General features: G+C 53.4%; 1 protein-coding gene across 1 annotated transcript in view; it reads right to left on the reverse strand.

The window, feature by feature from the left end:
- Positions 1-20,540, reverse strand: part of CDH23 (cadherin related 23) — a gene marked incomplete at its 5' end in the record, with an annotated part of 192,691 nt that overhangs the window by 72,257 nt on the left and 99,894 nt on the right. The window contains 4 exons of the mRNA XM_080347704.1: positions 6,278-6,436; positions 7,216-7,365; positions 16,312-16,500; positions 18,896-19,008. Of these exons, the coding sequence (XP_080203830.1) occupies positions 6,278-6,436; positions 7,216-7,365; positions 16,312-16,500; positions 18,896-19,008 (611 nt within the window). The remainder of the gene's footprint in view (positions 1-6,277; positions 6,437-7,215; positions 7,366-16,311; positions 16,501-18,895; positions 19,009-20,540) is intronic.

Genomic DNA, 20,540 nt, shown 5'->3' on the forward strand with positions numbered 1-20,540 from the left:
CCCAAACCCAGCAGTGACGCAGGCTTTCCCTCAAGGCTGGTCCACACCGTCACCATGTGAGACAGAAACACGGCTCAGAGCTACGGCCAGCGCCTCCATTCACCCTCTACAACTACTGCCTTTCACCCAAAATATTTCTGCTCCCTGCCTTTGCTTCTTCCTTGGGGAGAAAAGGAGAAAGACAAGCTTTGGAGGTCCTCAAGACACACAAGACAGCAGCAGCTGCACAGATGATAGGGGACAGCAGGTACCCTTGGCCAAAGGGATGGAGGAAGGTGGGGATGGAGGGATGGAGGAAGGTGGGGATGGAGGGATGGAGGAAGGTGGGGATGGAGGGATGCAGAGTGGGGAAAGACCTGGCGGCCGCACAGACAACCAGAGGAAACCTGTCAGCTTTGCAAGCAAAGCCCCATCCCACCCATATCAGCCACATGCACCTGGAGCCTGACAAGCCCAGACACCCCAAAGCAACCCCAGGACCTCTCCAAAGCTCTGGGCAGGATGCAGAGCCCACGGACCACAGCATCTCCAGCAGCAGACTGGTGGCTGATTGAGAAAGTGATTTGCATTTTAAATAGGTGCTTATTGATGTCTGCAACTTTCCGTCCCAAGGTGGAAAAACTACATTATTACTTTCTTGTTGAGTGGCATTTACAGCTGGCTGCAAAGAAGGGGAAACAAAATCAGCCCGGGATCGATTTTCCCATCCTCGATGCGAGGCCAAAGCGAGATCGAAGCAGCAGCAGAAAACTGACAGCTGGGTGGTATAGGAGAGAAACTTTGCCAATCAAATTAAAGGTTGCCTTAATGAGGAGAGTAATGGAAGGTTAATTAGCGCATTTACTTCATTAGGCTCTTACTAACAAGGCTTCTCTTGAGGAAGCACAGAGAGGGGGAAGGCGAGAATCCAGGTGAATGGATGTCTCAGGGACGATGATCAGGAAGGGGACAACTCCCAGAGTGGAGCAGAAAGGGACTAGTAAGGAATGTGAATCAGAATATATATATAAAATTATATATATACACATATTTATATAAGAATGTACAGGCTAATGCATTTGCAAAAAAGACAGAAGGACCTTCTCTTCCCCCCCATCCCCACCTCTATAAAATAATCCGAAATGAGGGGGAAAAAAACGGTAAAGCAGTGTTTTTCAAAACTCAAGGCTGTCTTACAGATCCAGATTATCAATCTCCGAGGGAACACGGTGCTTGTTTTACCCGCTTTGCTGCATACAACAAGCTACAGGAACCCATTCCCGCGCTGAAATTGATAGCTGGTGGTTGAACCAGGCACCGCAGTCCGTATCTGGGAGGCGTGCGGACTGCTGGGGATGCTCAGGCTGCTCCTGAGGGTCTGCAGAAGATAACTCTGGAAAGCACACGAGCACGCCTGCCTGGAAATGCCATGGTGGGTCAGGAGGAACGTTTCAAAGCTCTGAGAAGTCTCAGCATCCCCTTCTGATTTCTCTTCAGGATGGTCGTCCTGGGGAGGAACCCAGCACCAGCCCAGAGCAGAGGCATTTCTGGGCCAGAGGGACATCAAGGCAAGGCAAAGCACATAACCTCGCGAGGACGTGGCAGGATAAGGGCCCGGGGAGAAGGGAGTCGTTAACTCAGCAAGGATTTGGGACAAATCTCTGCACAACCACCCCGTAGACGGTATTTTTAAAGTACTGCTGGTCTAAGATAAATACAGCGGAGAGGAGGGATCACAGAGCTGGGATTACTTTCCACACTTCCCTGGAGAATCATTTTTCTCCAGACCCTTCAAGGCAAATCAAATGCATTCTTGTGTTAAAAACAAGTTACTCTTGGTTTGTTTGGGCTTTAAAGATTTTGGTTATCGAAGCTTTTCAGGAAGAATTCGCTGTGCAGATCTGTAGGGTATGAGGAGCTTAAGGAGATCTCCTGCCCCTTAATTCTTACCACCTGCTGGATCATTTTAGACCCTTTCCCCATTCCTCCAGGTCTAGTAAATACATTGGCAATGGAGAGTGAGGCACGTGCCTGGCTTTTGGGAAGCCAGCACCAAGCTTAGCCCAGCTGAGGGGTGCCAGAGCATCACCGAAAGGACAGGAGGGATGCTGGATTGAACCCGTCTCCTGTTCTCCCTTTTGGAGGAGGTCACTGGGCTGGGTCTTGGTGACCCCAGAAGCAAGGCTGCGTTTTCATAGCTTCTTCCACCCTAAAGAGCTTCCCAGCTGAAAGATCTATGTAATGCCAATGGCTCTCCCCTCTCCGGGGCACCGAATTGTTCCTTATGGAGCCCCATCACAGGGACGGGAGCCCAGGGGACAGCTTCCAAACCCTCCGTGCCTGGGAAAGGCAGGAGCAGAGATGTGAGCAGCTGGACCTCACACCTGGCCAGCATCAGACCTCTTCACAGCCACCGCGCTCGGGTCCCTGGGTGTCTGCTTTCTGCTCCCGTCTCAGCCGACATGCTCCGGGAGAGCTTGCAAAGCAGCTGTACTGCTCCTTGCTGCGGCAATGATGGAGCTTGGACAAGGATGGAGAGCAGCAGCAGTGCGCGGACAAGCAACTGAGGGCTTCTGCTGCCTCTGGACTCAAACGGGACCAAGACACTGGCCACAGCAGGTCTTCCTTAGTGCTGGAACTCACCCGCTGCCCAGATCTCCATCCCAAAGCGGAGGACATTCCTTCTGGGGGTCCCCACCTCATGCCCTGCGCCTGCACAATTGTTCTTCCCCTGCTGAGGGGGTTTACCCCAAGAACGTCACCATTGCTGGAACACGTTTGCTAATCCTGTGGCAGGCCCTGATCACGGCTATGGCCGAATCCGTCCATCCTAGCCCTGTCTTTCCCACCACGCACAGCCCCGAGCCCTCTGCACCCTTGCTCACCGCACCCTTCCAGGGCATAGCCTTCCAGCCCACTCCTTGCTATCAGGAAAGCCAGCACCCCTCAAAAGCCAGCACCCATCTAAAGCCAGCACCCATCTAAAGCCAGCACCCCTCAAAAGCCAGCACCCATCTAAAGCCAGCACCCCTCAAAAGCCAGCTTTAAGGTGCAGCCTTAGGTCCTCAGTACCTCTCATTCCTGGAAGGCATGAAGTCATACCAGCTACCTGCTTGCTCAAGAAGTGTGAAATTCTTTCTCTGACTTTTTCTGTGATGTTATTAAAAGGCTTCATGGCCAGTTGTTTCAGAAAAAAAGAAAAAATAATATTTCACTCTCTGTTGGTAGCTGGGGCAGAACTGGCCCATTTCTTCAGACGGAGCTCTGATGAGCACCCCGCTCTATCCCAGCTTTTCAGAGGGAACGTGCCACTGTGTGGGACCTCCGACCGCCTCCAGCCAGCTTTCCTCTGCACAGCAGGGCTCGGGGCAGGGGAAAAGGGAGATTTGCATTGGGAGAAGCCACCAAAAACTGCAGAGCCCTGGACAGCCTGCTCCCTGCTCCGCTCTGCTCTTGAGATGCAATGCATGCATAACTCCCAACTGCAATTAGTTATGTTGCGGGACAATGGGAAGCTTGACCGGAGTAAGGACCTCCTCTGGTCTCTGCAAAACGTGACCCACAAGCAACCCCTGCCCTAAGGGGTTTATCGCACAGATAAGGGCTGCGGAGGCAGGGGATAAAGCTGCCTTTGGGCACGCTTCAGGCTCCCTGCACATCGCAGGAGTCGTTCACGTCGAACCTGCGCTCTCCAGATGTTCTTGTGCAAGCAAATGACTACCCGAATCTGTATGATAAACGCACTTCACAGGCAGAATTAAACAGATGAATGGACAGACAGGAGATGGAGGGAATGCAAAATAGAGACTAAAGAGCAAACAAATACAAGCCTAGAGGGCGGACAATGCTGAGCTGTGCTAGGGAAGTCACCGGCATCTGCCCAGGCAGCCGTACAGGCGCGTACCCAAGTCTCTGCACAAAGAGAAGGAGGCAGAGAGCGGAGCACAAGCAGCGGCTCTGCATCCCTGCTGCCCGCCTGCGCTTGGGCTTGCTTTACACTTGATTTAGACGTGTAACAGGCAATGTTTCTCCACTGTCACCAACATTAGGAGCTGAAATGCTGCACAGACAAACGGCCGTTTGTCACCACAAATGAAGTCTGCTTGCTCTTCTGTGTGTGTTGGTTTTTCTCCTTTCCATTTTCGGCTGGCCAAGCAGAGGGCAGCGGGGAAGGGCGGCAGTGAGGAGCAGGCTTGCTCAGCAGGGCACCTCGCTGCTCCTCCCAGGTCACGAAGAAAAGCCCTTCCCCTCACCCACACCCACCCCACCATGCACAGCCAAGGGGCTCAAGCAGAAAAGCGCCCGCAGGAAGATGGGCAACCAGCCCGGGGTCTTGTGGGCTGCTGGGAGTAACTTCTCTTCCTTCCTGAGGACATCAGGTTGGGCAGAAGGTCAGTGATCTCCCATCGCCTCAGCTCCCGTGGCTTGTGTGGCTTGATGTGGCAGCGATGCCCTGCCCTGCCTGCCCTGCCTGCCCTGCCAGCGGTGCTGCTGGGGAGCCTCCTGCCACCCTTTGGTGACTGCTCGCCAAGCCCACACACGCCCTGGTTCATCCCCGTCTCAGAAAACTGTCCTGGGCAGCCTGGAAACCCGCTGCCCCTCAAAGCTCACGGCACGTATATGCACAAAGGGGCATTTTGCAGCACTGAGCAAGGGAGAAGCCAACAGAAGTCCCCTTTCATGAGGATGTCATTCGGTGGCCACCAAAGAACTGGGCACCCCACGTGGCCAACCAGACTTTCTTTAGAAATCAACCCCAACCCCTATGGGTGAACACCCATAAAGAGCTCCCAGGTAAGCAGGAAAGCAGGAAAAAGAAGAGGAATTTCTTAGCAAGGGAAGCAGATGTTCAGTGGCGACATCCTTGTGCGGTCCCTGTTGTCGGTGGCACGTGGGACAGCTGGAGACGCCCAGCACGGGTGGGCAGTGCTGTGGGGTGAGCAGGGGCTGCATCTCGAAGGCGAGCGGCGGCAGGAGGAGCTCATACTTTACCAGGGTTGTGGAAAAGTTCGGGATCAGCTGGGAGGGCAATCTGGCTTTCAAGCGCTAATTGCAGCCATTCTGATTTATCACAGAGGATTCAACTCCTGGCATTTTGCGTTCACTCCAAAGTGCTGGCATAGCTGGAAGTTGGGGAAAGAGGAGCCGCAGTAACAATCCCATTGTTTGGTGTCTGACGGCCTGACTAGCTAAACATCTGCTTGAAATATTAATAACTGTCAGATGGGAACAGCTCGGGGCCTCGGTACAGTTTCGCACCATCTGTTTGTAGGGTAAACACGCTTACGCACAAGGCGCATACACCCAAGCCTTTTGTCAGGCCTTTTATGCTCTGGGTCTGCGTGACTGGGTGACCCTGGACAAGGTGGGATCCGGGAGAACAGCAAATTCATCTACGACTAATGATAGCATCAGTAACGCACCCAAAGCCCAGAAGCGGTTTTGATGTTCCCTTCTTCCATATTTCCCATCCCAGATGAGCTTTGCTTCCTATCAAGGTAATTTTTCAGTGCAGGGTTTTGCTCTGGTTCTTGCTGTGCCCCGCATTGGCACTGATATCGACTGACATCTCCCTCATGCCCTGGGAAATCTTCTCGCTACGGATTTTGGGTGCTCCCACCAGCACAGGTGCGAGGGTTGAGCCCTATGGAAAAGCCCCACTACTGTCACCACCGTTCTGCTGCCAGACATCTAACACCGTGCTCTGCTAAATACAGTCATTCCTCTACATTTCCATCCTTAACCCTCTTCTTGGCTCAACTGACCTTGATTTGGTTGAGGAAGATGGTGCTTCCAAACAGGGCAGCAAGAAAACCCACACTGAACAATAACTGTTGCACATTCACCAATGAAGTGACCAAGTGTTTTAGGCACCGGAGCATCTTTTCCCATAAGAGGTAAGGTAGGAGTGAGGCAGCGGATATGCATTGGGACACCAGCCATGTACACAACCAAAATACTCGGTGGACCCCATGCAGTGAGGAGGAGGGAGAGGCAAGACAACCGTGACCACTGGGACCACCATGTGCAGGAGAAGCTGCTGTCTGCAGAGAGACCTTCAGTGCAGGACCCTCCTCAAGCTCCTGGTGTGGTGGGAACCATCCATAGGTCTCCTAGAGACCAGGAAATGTCAAGCCATCTGCTCCAAAAGTCCATGGAAGAGCTAGACCCCACTCCATCGCCAGCATCTCCCACCATTCCCTTACCAGGCTCCCCAGCCCATCTCTTGGTGATGGCCACCGCAAAGCCACATGCTTGCTGAGGACACAGCAAAGAGCAGCAGGATGCTCCTACTCACGTGGACCTGGAGGACGGTGGTGCCCACCGTGGTGTTCTCGAAGAGGCTGACGTTGTACAAGGCCTTGCTGAAAACCGGGCGGTTGTCGTTCTCATTGATGAGGTTGATTTTCACGCGTGCGAAGCCGACGTGGTCCGGGACGCTCTCATTCGCAAAGAGCTGGGCAGAGATGGAAGGCAAAGAGACGGGATGGAGACACTGTTTGTGGAGCTTGGGAGAGCTATCTGTTCTTTTCTAATGGAGAAAACAAGCCTCTGCTGAGCTCCCTCACCCAAGCAGCCAGCCCCATGCTGACCACCATAGCACGGGAGTTCAAAGGAAAAGAGCCTCTTCCCTCTCCCCTGGGAGCTGCTCAGCTCCAGCTGATCTCAAACTCCCTGCACCACCAAACAGCCCCAGTGAACCAGGAGCTGCCCCCCCGCAGCCTAGAGCAGGGTAGGAAGGGTTTGCTCATCTTTCTGCACCAGCATCCGAAAGCCCCTCCGTGCCAGGACTAACAGCACCGGTGTGCTGAAAGGACGCTGTGCCTTCCTTGAGAATGTACAGCTTGGGCAGAGAGTGGGACAAAGCTGGAGCAGGAGGCTGAGGAGAACTCTGGTGCCTGATGGCTGCACCTAAAACACAAGTTTTCTGCTCTATAAAGCTTGAACAGCCCCATGACAAAGCAAGGGGGAACACACTCCGCTTAAGCACTTGCAGCTGAGCCTTGGGATGCTGGAAGAGGAGAGAAGGTGCAGAGCAAATCTCTTCCTCACACCCTTCTTTTTCTTTATTATTATTATTTCCATTTTTTTTGCCATATTACAATGCTCTGGAGTTTTCTAGTGTGGATTAGAGAGATGAATGGTCACTGATTAATGGTCACTCTTAAAAATACAGGTGTCCCACAGAGCGCAGAGGCTGTTGGCTTCCTCCTCCCACCCCTGCGGCACCGGTACCGAAAATTCGTAGCGAGGAATGGTCTCGAAGTCCAGCGGCACGGCCACGCGGACGCGGATGTCTGCCTTCCCTTGGATGGAGGTGGGCGAGATGATGAAGTGGTTCGAGTTGTTGCCCACCAGGTAAACCTCGAAAACGCTGTTGGGTCCCTGGGAAGGCAGAGAGGAAGGGTGACAGTGACAGAGGAGGAAGGACCCAGCACAGCTGTGGGTGAGGCTGTGGCTCAGCACAGGACAGCGGCACCGATGCGATGGCAAAGCATGCGCATTGGGCACAAACCTGCCCGTGCCAGTAGCGTGGGCACAGCCCTGCACCTTCAGACACGTGAAAATGCAATTACCGGAGCTGCAAGGGAGGGTTTCTCTGCTTGGGTTTGGTTAACTGAGTCGCAGGCTTCGGCACTGACCTTAAGTACTCTTGGTTGTGTTTTTTACGCTTACTGGGTGTACAATGCATGTGATCTCTAGAAATCTTTCCACGTGCATCCATTTTACACAAAGCCCATGTGCACGCAAAAGGGATACATGCCTGCGGGGAGCCTGCACAACGCACAGGTGGACGGAAAATCCCTTTCACTGTTTCCCGATCCACACAGGGTATCACACGCTGGGATTTCCTTGCCCGGTGCTGGGGAGCACAGCGCAGGTGCCTCTCCCATGCAGAAGGGTCTTTCCAGTAAAACAGCTCCAGCTGGGAGCTGGAAACTCCTGCTCTCCCACGCCGTGGCCAGCAGAGCAGCAGGGCCACCGGCACAGCCACAGCGGTGCTCCAGGACCCTTGCTCGGGCACGGCACCCCTTCCCAAAGCACGGCCCAGCAGAGCACGGGAAAAGCCAGGGCAGAAGCTGCCAGAGCCCAGTTTCCAATTTTCCCCGACTGACCTCCCTCCTATCAGAAAGAGGGACCGATTAAATGCACGAAGGGGCACTAATAGCAAAAGCTGGCTAAGCGTGTCCGCCGAGTAGCCAGCGACACGAGCAGAATCCCTGCTTGCCACCCTCCCCTCACCCCACCGAGTGGGAAGAAGCTGAGCATCTCCAGCAGAGATGCACAGCCCCGAGGAGGGCACCCACAGAGCCACACGAGCCAGCCCCAAGGGCACCCACAGAGCCACACGAGCCAGCCCTGAGGGCACCCACAGAGCCACACGAGCCAGCCCCGAGGGCACCCACAGAACCACACGAGCCAGCCCCGAGGGCACCCACAGAACCCAGCCAGCCCCGAGGGCACCCACAGAGCCACACGAGCCAGCCCCGAGGGCACCCACAGAACCACACGAGCCAGCCCCGAGGGCACCCACAGAGCCACACGAGCCAGTCCCGAGGGCACCCACAGAACCACACGAGCCAGCCCCGAGGGCACCCACAGAGCCACACGAGCCAGTCCCGAGGGCACCCACAGAACCACAGGAGCCAGCCCCGAGGGCACCCACAGAGCCACACGAGCCAGTCCCGAGGGCACCCACAGAGCCACACGAGCCAGCCTCGAGAGCACCCACAGAGCCACACGAGCCAGCCCTGAGGGCACCCACAGAGCCACATGAGCCAGTCCCGAGGGCACCCACAGAACCCAGCCAGCCCTGAGGGCACCCACAGAGCCACATGAGCCAGCCCTGAGGGCACCCACAGAGCCACACGAGCCAGCCCCGAGGGCACCCACAGAGCCACACTAGTCAGCCCCGAGGGCACCCACAGAACCATATGAGCCAGCCCTGAGGGCACCCACAGAACCCAGCCAGCCCTGAAGGCACCTACAGAACCACACAAGCCCACCCCAAGGGCACCCACAGAACCACACAAGCCAGCCCTGAGGGCACCCACAGAACCACACGAGCCAGCCCCGAGGGCACCCACAGAACCCAGCCAGCCCCAACGGCACCCGCTGCCCCAGGATCCCAGTGATGCTCATTGGGGGGGATGACAGGGCTCGAGCATCCCTATGGAGGTAACAAAAGGGACGTGTCTTGGAACAAATCTCTCTTTCCAAAAGGTGTGTTGCTGGTGAGCTGGGAAGTGGCAGCGGTGGTGTGAGCGAGGGATGCTCCCCGACAGCGGCGCAGAGCCTGGAAGGGAGGGAGCAGAGGAGACGGAGAACAGCAGGAGGAAGCATCACACACCCCAAGCTGTTATTTCATACCCTATCCTTAAGTTGCCAATTTATAGCAAATGTCCATTTTCCAGCAGCAACACAAAGCCATTTCATTGAGGAATTTCTGCTCAGCTCCGCTGCCAAGCCCTCGGTGTCTCTCCCAGGGCCCGGTGACCTCCCTGCAGTACACAAAAAGTACCTTTCGTGGCGATGAAATGCAAGGGATTTGTCTTGGAAGCTGGAGAGGAGTGAGTTTGTTGGAGGCACGAGATAAAAGTTGAAACATCAAAAGAAATCCAAGTATTTGCGGGAAGAGAGCTGGGTGGATTAATTCCCCTCCAGCTGGGGAAGGAGATCAGCCTCCAGATACCCACCATCGCTAATTAGCAGCCCCTTGAGTGCCTCAGTCTCCCCACGTGAGGTCTGGAGAAGGGGGCTACATCTCCCTCTCGGGAGGGCTGCTGCGAGTTGCCGTTTATATATTTATTCAGCTATTTATTTTTTTGTTTCTGCCCCCATGCTGCTTTCCTTGCTCCCGGTTCCCAGAGCCCGCCAGCCCCCTGCGGACGGCTCAAAGCAAAGCTGAATATTCAAAGTGTTATCAGGCGCCCGGCAGAAGCGGCTGGCTCAGCCCGGCTCCCGGCGAGTAGCCCTCGCTCCGCAGGAAGCCACGGGGAGCTGCTTACATTTGCTCACCCCTTCCCACCTGCTCCTGCCACCCAGAGCAAACAACACATCTGAAACGCATGCAAAGAAGAAGAAAAACAAGCGCTGCCTCCCTGGGCTTGCAAAGCTCCTGGTGCGCAGGGCTGGGGTGGTGGGTGAGCCGGCTCTGGCAGCGCCAGCGCTTTGTGGTGCTGAGGATGACTGTGGGATGAGGGGCATGTTATTGGTAAGCAACCTGCTTTACCTGCTCTTTCCCCCACTCTGACTCCTTACCCTGTACTGCTGGAGGTTTTTCCCCATCACTGAAAAGATAACGGCACCTTTCTCTTCCTTTAGAAACATAAATTAACGAGTAGCCTGCCAAAGCTTAGCAACCCTACCGTAATAAACCTGCCTGCACGCACCCGCCACCCAAAGCAAACTGAGCCATCAAGAAACAGGCTTCAGAAGGAAGTTCGCTAGTGCCCAGAGCTGGGACGTGGCCACACGTTGCCCAGCTTGTCTCATCCCACGTTGGCGCTTGGCGCGGCTCAGGGCTGCCGCCCGCCGCCTCCGGCCCCGCCATCACACCTCCTCCCGGCCCCGCCATCACACCTCCTCCCGGCCCCGCCATCACACCTCCTCCCGGCCCCGCCGCGGCCGCAGCTGATGGAAATTTCATGCCAATTCAGCTAAAACACAATCAGAGCTGCAGTTGGGCATAATTATTATTTCTTCTTCCTTTGCGTATTCCTCCGAGTGTGTAATAGGAGCCGCCCGCGTCCCTGCTGCCACAATGCCAGCAGCAACCTCACGCCCATACCTGACTCCCAAACAAGCGACTGCTGGCTCATCTACCCCAAATGCTTCATGTCTTAACAGTTTTTAATGGACCTGCTCATGCATCCGCTATGAATCGTTGCCCAAAGTCTGCTCTCCCAACCTGCGCAACGTGCTCACAGGACGTGGTTCACCATGAATTGGGGAGCCCCTTCTCACATCGGGAGGCCAGGAGCCGCCACATCAGCTGTTCCAGCTTCCACTGAGGATGAACCATGAGCTCTTTATCTACTTTGTAACCCAGCGCAGCCCACTGGCTTCATCCATCACTCCTGCTCCCACCCAGCCCCTTCCTCATGGGAGCACACATGGGAACCTTCAGAAATGATCCCACCTTCCCCCAGTCCAAGCGAGTACTCGGCATCGCTTACGAACAGCTACGCAAATACCCAAAGTAAAAAAGAACAACCCAAACCTCTAGGCAAGCAAACAACCCTTTCCCAGCCACACCAGCCTCTGGGGTCACCGGGCTGCGGAGGGAGGTTGGTGGCCTGTGTGTGTTTTCAGCACAAAGTCAGCTCCGTTTGGGAAAAGCAGCCAGGGATCCTCAGTTTGCTTCCTTCCATGGTACAGGGCTCCCTTGGATTCTCTCTTCCCCAGCTCAGCTTTGCTTTTCCAGAATGGAGAGCTTTGCCTTTCTGAAGAGCAAAATCCAGCATCACTCCAGTTTCGCTCCCAGGCACCAGCTATTACCTACAAAAAGCTGAGGAGTGTTTAATGTCCCTCATTCTGGCGAGTCTGCAAAGAAAGGAAAGCGCTAAGAGTTCAGGAGTGGTGGAGGAGGAACGGGGCAAAAGAAGAAAAGCAATTAGTGCCTCTTTGTGCGGCTTGGATACCTTATGCCTGGTTCTAGCTAGTCGGAGACAAACAATGCTTAATCCTGTCTTTGAAAACACATGCCATAAAGAGGGTTATTCTCTCCACCCACTTCAAGGCATTTAACTCTGCTCTGAACAGCCCCTCTGGAGTCTCTGCCTCTCTCCCAGCACCCATTCGAGCACAGCACCATCGTCCTTAAGGACCTCATTGAGGCCACGGGTGATGCGGGATGCCTGGAGCAAAATGGTCCCCAGCCCTTCGCGTCCTCCTTCCCGGCCCTTTGCTCCCGTTTCCGTCCATCCCGAGCGGCAGCCCTTGCCCGCTCCCCTCCCGCAGGAGGTTTCTCCTTCCCGCTCCCCAGGCTATCTGCTGAATTCCACACACGCCTGCACAGACGGGATCAATCCGAGGCTGCCTCGCCTCCAGCTTATCTCTGCTCCAAATGATTGATTTTCCCTCTTTAAGGGTAATTTGCTGGTGAATTCCATGTATTGCAAAAACCCCTGTGAAATCTAATTCAGCCCGACTGGCAGCTGGCACTTTTGGGAGAGAATACTCGAGTGCCGTCAATTCCCCTTTACAGTTCCTTGCTGTGTAGATCATATTTATAGTGTGCGTGTCTGTCATATGCATATATATACTGCGGATGATTCATATATTGCACCTGCACACGCATGGGCACATGTAATATCCCTATGCGAGCCTCTGATGTGGCTTTATACAACAAATACCATGTATTCCCTCGGCCTGGATTTTCTTCTTTTAAAATTTCTCATTTATCTTCCTCAATATGCTTATTTTGGAGAACGGTTTCCAAATTATTTTAAAATGTCAGACCATCATAGTTGTGCTTTATACAGCCTCTGCCCTTTTCTTCCTCTTCAGTCAACCGTGTCAAGGAAAATCAAGTAAAACCCAGGGCAGACGAGCTGGTTTCTCCGGCACGCCCTGCCAAAATACCGCTGCTCTCAATACACCTCTGTGGATCTTGCAGCGAGAGGAGGATCAAATGGGGAATGCTCTGAAGGATGCTCCACTCTTTTTCCTGCGTCAAACCCTTATCTTCTCCCTAAAATACTACATCGAGCCATCAGGTTGTAAAACAGCAGCACATCCAGTGAGGATGTCCGTGACCACCACCTCAGCCAGCCTTGGAGCACGGGAGCCTGAGCTAAACAGTTCTCCTAATAAATGAATGCGAGCTTATTCCACAGCTCAGGGCTCTTGGCCTCAACCTGGAAACACACCTTGCTGCAAAACTGACTAATTCAAGGCTTTCATCTTCCTTTTCACGCACAGGATTTATTCATCCCTGCTGATCTATTGAGAGGAGAATCCAGCCCTAGTCTGGGAGTGTGTATGAATACACATAGAGGTCTTCTGCAGCGTCCAGCCGAGCTCAGTCTAAATACCAGGAAACCTTCACAGATTTTTATAATCAGCTCTCAAACAGCCTTGGAAAGATATTCAAGCGGTTTGCTGCTTATCTGGCAGAGACACAAACTCAGCCACGCAGAGGTTAACGCTTTCTCCTTGTTTCACAGAGCACCGGGTCCAAGACAATCTGCAAACCCCATGCACTGATTTCTCCTGCCTTCAAGTGTTTTCAGTAAGCCGTAGAGAATGCAAGAAGCAAAGCCAGCACAGCCGGTTGAAAACCTCTTGGTTGCGTTCCGAATCCACATTTGGGGTCATCTCGGCTCAACCCGGGCGTGTCCTCCTGGAGATATTGCCCTTCCCACCGCAGCCCCTGCCAGCTCCTCTCCCAGCAACCACGTCTGAGGGACACAAGCTGGGAGTTTGCAAGGGACAGACTCGGAGGAACGGGTTTCAGTTTGGGGGCACCCTGCCTGGGTACCTTGTCTGAGGCGTTAACGCCAGCCGAGCTCCAGAAAGGCACTTAAACACAGAGGCGAAATCAAGAGCACGCTTTCACGCGCCGTCTTGTGTGCAACGTAAATACGTTTTTAAGTGCTTTGCTGAATCGCTTAATCTAACTCCTTCAAAAAGCAATCATTTGAGTTTGTGCAGAACACGCCAGAAGAAAGAAAGACCAAAAACCCACCATTTAAAAATGGATAAAAAACACCTTAATGGCCTGGTGGCCCACGCAGGGTGTTTTAAGGGCCAGACCCATACTACACCCCTCTCCCCAGCTCTACAATGGCACAACTGCAGTGTGATGGCAGGCGGGTCCCCCAAAGCCACCCAGCCCTACAGGACCCCCGCGTGGGGAAAGGGTCAGGCGTGGGCTGCGCCGTCCCAGTAGGACCTCCCCAAACATGAGGGCTGAAGGAACAGCATCCAGATTTGCTGGGGCTGGGGGGCAGAAGGCAGCTGGATGGCTTTGCTTAAGACAGAAACCAACCTCTCCTTGGACTAACGACATGGGCTGGGAGGCAGGAGACCCAACTCGAGCAAAACGATCTTTCCCAAGACTCTACCTTTGATTTCATGTGTCTCCATCCATCTGCTCTCATTTATTTGTTTAGCTTCTCTCCCCAGAGACACGTATAATTCTCTCCTTGTTCTCCTTTGCCCCTAACACAAATGAATCATGTCATCTCCAGCGTGAAGGCCGCGTTGGCAAAATAGCTTCTGTCAGCCACGTCCTCAGTCACATCCCTGCCTGAAGACCTTGGTGCTTTGCCGTCCCAGCACCGGGAGAGGAGAGAGCACGGCCATATCTCAGCTCCCTCACATCCACACACTTTGTAAAAGCCTCACAACTTGTATGAGGCACTTGAGCGTACAAAGTACCACCGTCAGGCAACGAGCTTCCTGTCCTCTAAGTTTTTACAGATGGGTTGGGGGTCTTGGGACTTCTATAAATACACTGCCCAGGAAGCAGGGCTGGAACAAACCTGGATGCAGATGCGGTCCCACTTCTATCTCATATACATCTTTTTCACAACCTGGGTATCTTGTTTTCTCCCCCAAAGCACTACCCTGACTGTTAATCCAGCTGCAAGCATCCATAAGGGAAATGAGAAAGATCCCCCACAGGATAATGCAGAAAACAAACTCCAATTGCTTATAAATTTCCTCCCTCCAGATATTCCAAGACGTCAGCTCTCCCGTGCTTCTTATCAGAGGAAATAATGCTGTGGCCAAAGCGATCCATGCTAATATGACACATACAGTAAAAGTCCCTTAGCAGAGAGGTCCGCTCTCAGCAGTTCTAAAAATCTCAGCCAGTTCTTTTGGGGAAATCTCAGGAAGTTAAAGAAACAGCAGCAAAAGAATGAGTCTATTTTTTACTGGCGAAATTGGGAAGGCAAGGCTATTTTTTATTCTCCCATTCTAAAATTAGCAAGGCTGAAAAGTGAATTCTTGAATGGGAGTCACTCCAGTAAAATGAGCTTTTTAACCAGAAATAATGACAGATCCTTCATCCTTCTGGCACAAACAGAAGTGTTACAATGCCCTTCAAGAATGGATCTGCTGACATCTTTCAGAAGGCATGACAGCGGCTCTATTCAAGAACTATCCTAAGCATCTGTCATATCCATATCTTCTTTATTAGCAATTGACATTTTCAAGAGAAAACAGTCTCTTTATCTGCTTAATAGCTCATCTGCACCTCTTCAGGCTGAACTCATAACTCCCGGGTGGTGACATCATGTCACAAGTAGGTGATTAGTTCTGTGTCATAATCACTTCACGAGAATTAAACAAAAAAAGGGATTTCTGGGTGGCTCTACGAGACTTGGGGAATTTAACCAGGGCTGGGGAAAGACAAGTCCACCATTTCAGCCTGAGACACCCCCTGGTTTCCAGTCACAAATTATAATCACCCACTTTTTGGAAGACGCCCCCTTTAATTGAACCGCTGAGATTTCGGGGAGCGAGGGGAGAGGTTCTGTTTCATATCCCTCAGTGCTACAACTTAGTTTACCTGAAGCATCAGGAAAACATCCTGACAACGCCATTTACCCTGACAAGCCCTCTCCCCTCATCTCTCGCTGGGCACGAAGAGGAACGGGGCGGCAGGAGCCCGTAGCCAGCGCCTTTCCGCGGGATTTCAGGTTCACCATGAGGTGTCAGCACTGGTTTGAGGCAGACGCCGAGGCAGCGTGGCGGGTTCGGAGGGCACCGGCACGCTGGAGCAGCCAGACGTGAACCGCACAAGCCAAATAATCAGAGTAATTGAAGGTTTGCAAGCCCCAGGCTGCAAAACACGCTGCAATCCCTCCGTGGCACAGAGCAGCGCGTGATAAATAGGAGCTTTGTTAACATGAGGGGGGAACAAGCGGCTCATTTGCGGTGATGAGCTGGTATCCTAAACCCTCCACGCCAGTGCGGATCTCTGGTCTCTCCTGACGGCAGCAGCACATGGCCCCGCCGGGACACAGAGCCCGGGGACCCGTCCTTTGGCTCCCTGCTGGGTCCCTGTCCAAGACAGACTGGCAAAGGACTGCTTGACAAGAGCCCTCAGGAGTGGTTGAGGACCAGCACCCCGCACAATCCGATTTTCTGGCTCTCAGTGGCCGTGCAATTCCCGCTGCACCGAGATCCGCACCAGGGCTGCACTCGGGGGATGCAGCAAGGGTGGCCGTAAGAGCTGAAATATAGTTACCAGGACATAACCGTGCACCTCAATCCAGGGTAATCCATGACTTCTCCTTCCCTTCACCCCCCACACCACACCAGTGCTCCCCTACAAAAGATGGGCAAAAGCAGCCGTGGCAGAGGCCACCTCACCTCGTCCTTGTCCTGCACCTGGATGAAGAGGGGGAGGGCAAAGCCCACCTGGGCCAGCTCGGGGATGGCCACGCTGTACTCTGAGCTGTTGAACTCGGGTGCGTTGTCGTTGATGTCAATGACCAGGATGTTGAAGGTGGTGGTGACGGTGGCATTGGAGGGCGTGCGGTCATCGTTCAGCTCCGTTCCCTACAAGGAGGGAAAACAGCAGGGCAGCCTTTATTTTTCGAAGAATAAATGTAAAAGAAAGCGTGTGTGTTGTGATTAGAGACTCTTGCAGCTTTTGCTTCCTCCACTTTGCCAAGGAAGGATGCTCAGCTAGTTCTACTCTTGTCCCTTAACCTTGAGCACCTTTTGCACCGCTGACCCATTGACACCCGCAGGTGTTGACCCAGCTCTTCCATCACCCGTGCTGCAGACCCACAGCGCTCTCACAAACCTTCCCAGGGGTTTAACGTTTCCCTCAGAACGGCTGTGGCCAAGATCTCACTTGCCCCTACCATGCAACATGTTGTCAGGACTCAGAGTCATGCTGGGGGATGAATAGGCGATTTCCCTACCACAAGCATTTAAAGCAGAATATTGCCTTGCGAGATGTGGGAGGAAAACTGGAATACAGGAGGTTCCACTTGAATTTGAGAAGAAACTTGTTCAGGGTGAGGGTGCCAGAGCCTGGACCAGGGTAGCAGTGGAGTCTCCTTCTGTGCAGACATTCCAACCAGCCTGGGCACCTTCCTGTGTAACCTCATCTGGGTGTTCCTGCTCCATGGGGGGATTGCACTGGATGAGCTTTCCAGGGCCCTTCCAATCCCCGACATTCTGTGTGACAGCCCCCAAAACAAGGGAAGCCCCGATGGAGCAAGGAGCACTCCTGTACTTCTCTGTTGTCTCCTGAGGTGGGATCAGGAGGAGGGAGTTGACCATCCTCGTATTACTGAACAGACAAAAAACTAGGGCAGCAGAGGAAAACAAGATTTAGACCTTAAAATAGGTTTGGCAACATGTGTCTAAATACAGAGCTGAGTCATGGCTCTGTATCACACCTCTGTCTCAAGGAGGACTTCAATTTTACTTTCGCAAAAGAAAAAAGTGCAGATTTTATCCCCAGCGAAGCAAGGCTCGTGAAACAGCCTTTTCAAGCAGAGTCCCTCCTCCTGTCCTCCGCATCGTCTCGCTTTGCTGTGGGCAGGGAAAAGCAATGCTAACGCGACCCACATGGCTCATCGCTATTCAGCGCTTCTGCTGGCGGCAGCAGAACAGGCTGATCCGAACACGGCGCGATCCAGCTGTATTTTCACCGCGTGCTCTGGGACGAGAGCAGCAGGGAACGTTTGGGGTCCCGGAGTGCGGGCTGCAGAGAGCTGGCGTTTGCGGGAGGATGTATAGCGTGTGCGGAGGGGAAATAAAATCTACTAGATCAACAGAATGTGGCCGGAACTCCGTTATCGTGCAGGCAGGAAAACAAGCAAGTTTGCACGTTCACAAACCTTTCCAAGATTAAACAGATAATTTTGTCCCTATTAAAAACAGACAATCCTCCCTCTCTTGAGTTCTACTGAGTTTAAACTATAAAGCCCCAAACCAAGAGATACCAGGGATGGATGTGGATCTCTTCGCCATGCACACAGCCCCACAGCATGACCTGTGCCTGGGACCAAGAGGGGTAATTTCTTGTCCCTTTGCCCCCCCAAAACAAAGCATCACACTTGCCAAAACGAGGAGAAGTGCTGGCTGCTGCCCTCCCAATCAATGACCCTTCCTATGATGCTGATTTTTTCCCCACCCCGGTCCAGCAGAATCTATACTGCTAAATGTGTTTCCAACCTGCTGCCCAGCTTGGTATTGATTTTAATTACAGGGCTGCAAGCAGAGCCAGGGAACTGCTCTCAGGTGGGGCTGGTAGGCACATTTCAGTGCCTTTTCTTGATGAAGCAACTTTCAGCATCGCTCCCTGCCTGTGCCCGCCTGTGCCGGGCAGACGCACACCATGCCCTGTTATACCACTGCCTGCCGATGTGACAAAATGCTCCTGGTTTTCTGAGGTCTTTTTTGGGGAAAAGATGGGAAATAGGCAACACGCTGGCACAAGTCAGGTGCCCAAATGTAGGTGTCTCATGTTATTTTCCATCCCAGGGCATCTGCACGCTGCCAAAAGATACAACCAGAGCGAAATCTAATTGGAAGCCAGGCAGGGCACCCAAAAATGAGCTTATGCAATTACATACATTTGGCTTGAAGGGACCTTCCAAGCTCCCAGTGCCCCCCCTGCCAGGACAGGGACATCTGCACCAGCTCAGGTTGCTCAGAGCCCCGTCCAGCCTGGCCTGGGATGTCTCCAGGGATGGTTCACCCACCACCTCTCTTGCCACCCATCTAAAGGTAACCACGTTTTGGGCCACGATACGAGGAGGCTGTGCTGGACATCTCGCTTGGCTTGGCCAGGGAACAGCACATCACATCTCAGGATGGCCACAGGAGCAACATGTCCCAGATTTGCTTCTCCACCTTGAAAGCCTTGTCCCCATGCAGCTTGCCCTCCCAATCCAACTCTGCCAACGTGTCTCCTGGACAGAGGAGCTCTCACCTTCACCGTGAGGATGAAGCCAGCACTGTAGAAGGGGTTCTCCCGGTCCAGCGGCCCGTTCAGGGTTAAGGCTCCGCTGATGTAGTCCAGTGCAAAGATGCTGTTGGTGTTACCTGACAAAGAAACCCAGACAAGGTGAGCACAAGCAGTGGGTTGAGGGGATGTCAAATGGCACGGGGGGTAATGCAGAGCAGGAAGAAGGAGGCCACGAGTCTCTTCTCCAATCAGTCTCCATGCATGAGTGGAGCTGGTGCTTGAAAGAGAGAGGTTTTACAGAGCAGAGCCACTGCCAGGCACAGGCTGCAGTGGGCTCTGCAAACCCTCCACGTTACCCCAATGCACTTTGCAATATATTAATAATAGCTAGAGTGGTCCTCTCCTCCTTCACCCGCCCCAGCTCAGGGCTCAAAACAGAGCTTTCCTTCCCACAGGCAATGCAGTTGTGAATGCTGCAGGCGGCTGGAGAATTTAAAAGGGAAAACACACAACAGCACAGCCAAAACCAAGACCAGACGCAGGCACTCCCCTCTGAACAGCCGTGTCACTGGGGTGGGCACAGCCTCTCTCTTAGGTACAAGAGTTAAGGGACATGGGTCCAGGTTAATCAGAGGAAGGCACAGACCAGAGGATGCTGGGGATAAAAATCCACATGTATTCAAGGAGAGAGTGGAGAAGTCAATTAAAGAAACAAAATACATCAAATAACAGAAAATCCACATGCAACCCAGGAGATTTCTTAGCTGGATGCGTTTGGTGATAGGGAGAGTATCAGAGTAAGCACTATAGGCACTTTTATGCTCTTGTGTAGGTGTCTACTGTTTGGGGATGTGTTGACCCCCTGCAGCTGCCTCATTTTCCTCTATGTGAGCTGAATTTGGCCTCTGTGCTGGTTCTGATGTGCAAGGAACCAGCTGGGGGTGCCACAGAAGGCTGTGCCGCCTCCCCGGAGCACCCCATTCTCCCCTGAGCTCCTCTGGAATCAGACACCCAGTGAGGACTGAGACAACACCTGAGTCTCGCGGCCAGCAGATGCTCACGAGATGAGTGTCCTGCACTGGGAATGCACTTGTGACAGTCCCAGGCGCTCTCTCTGTCAGCCGGACAAAGGAGAACAGTTGGCACGTGGAGCCTGGGACACCTGATGCCGGCCTGACATGATGCCAGAGGTGGCTGCTCAATTAGTGATGATCAGGGAGGTCACACGCAGGCATATGGGCACCCACGCCACCCCCATCAGCATCTCACAACGTGCAGAAAGCCCTGATCCAGCCTCAAACTGGAGCGAGGAAACCCTGCAGGTATGTTACATTCATCCCGGTCAAAAATAAAAACCAAATATATAATAAAGGACAAACAAACCCAAACCTGTCTTCTCAATGCATCTCCGCATGAACGGAACACGCACAACATTTGTCATTTCCCTGAAGGGAGCCGCAAGACGGATGTGTTGCCACAGAAAGTTGTTTCCCATCGCTCAGCATCATCCAAGCCTGTGTTTAACCACAGCTGCACCTTTCCTGGGACGGCCAAACCCCCGGGTCTGCCTTGTCCCTCCCTCACAGCCCTGGAGCCCCCCTGGCTTTCATGAACCACTGGGTTCCAGCTTCTATGCTCTATCCTAGAGCCATAAGTTCCACAATACCTT

This window comes from Nesoenas mayeri (genome assembly GCF_963082525.1).
Source record: "Nesoenas mayeri genome assembly, chromosome: 7".
Classification (NCBI taxonomy): Eukaryota; Metazoa; Chordata; class Aves; order Columbiformes; family Columbidae; genus Nesoenas; species Nesoenas mayeri.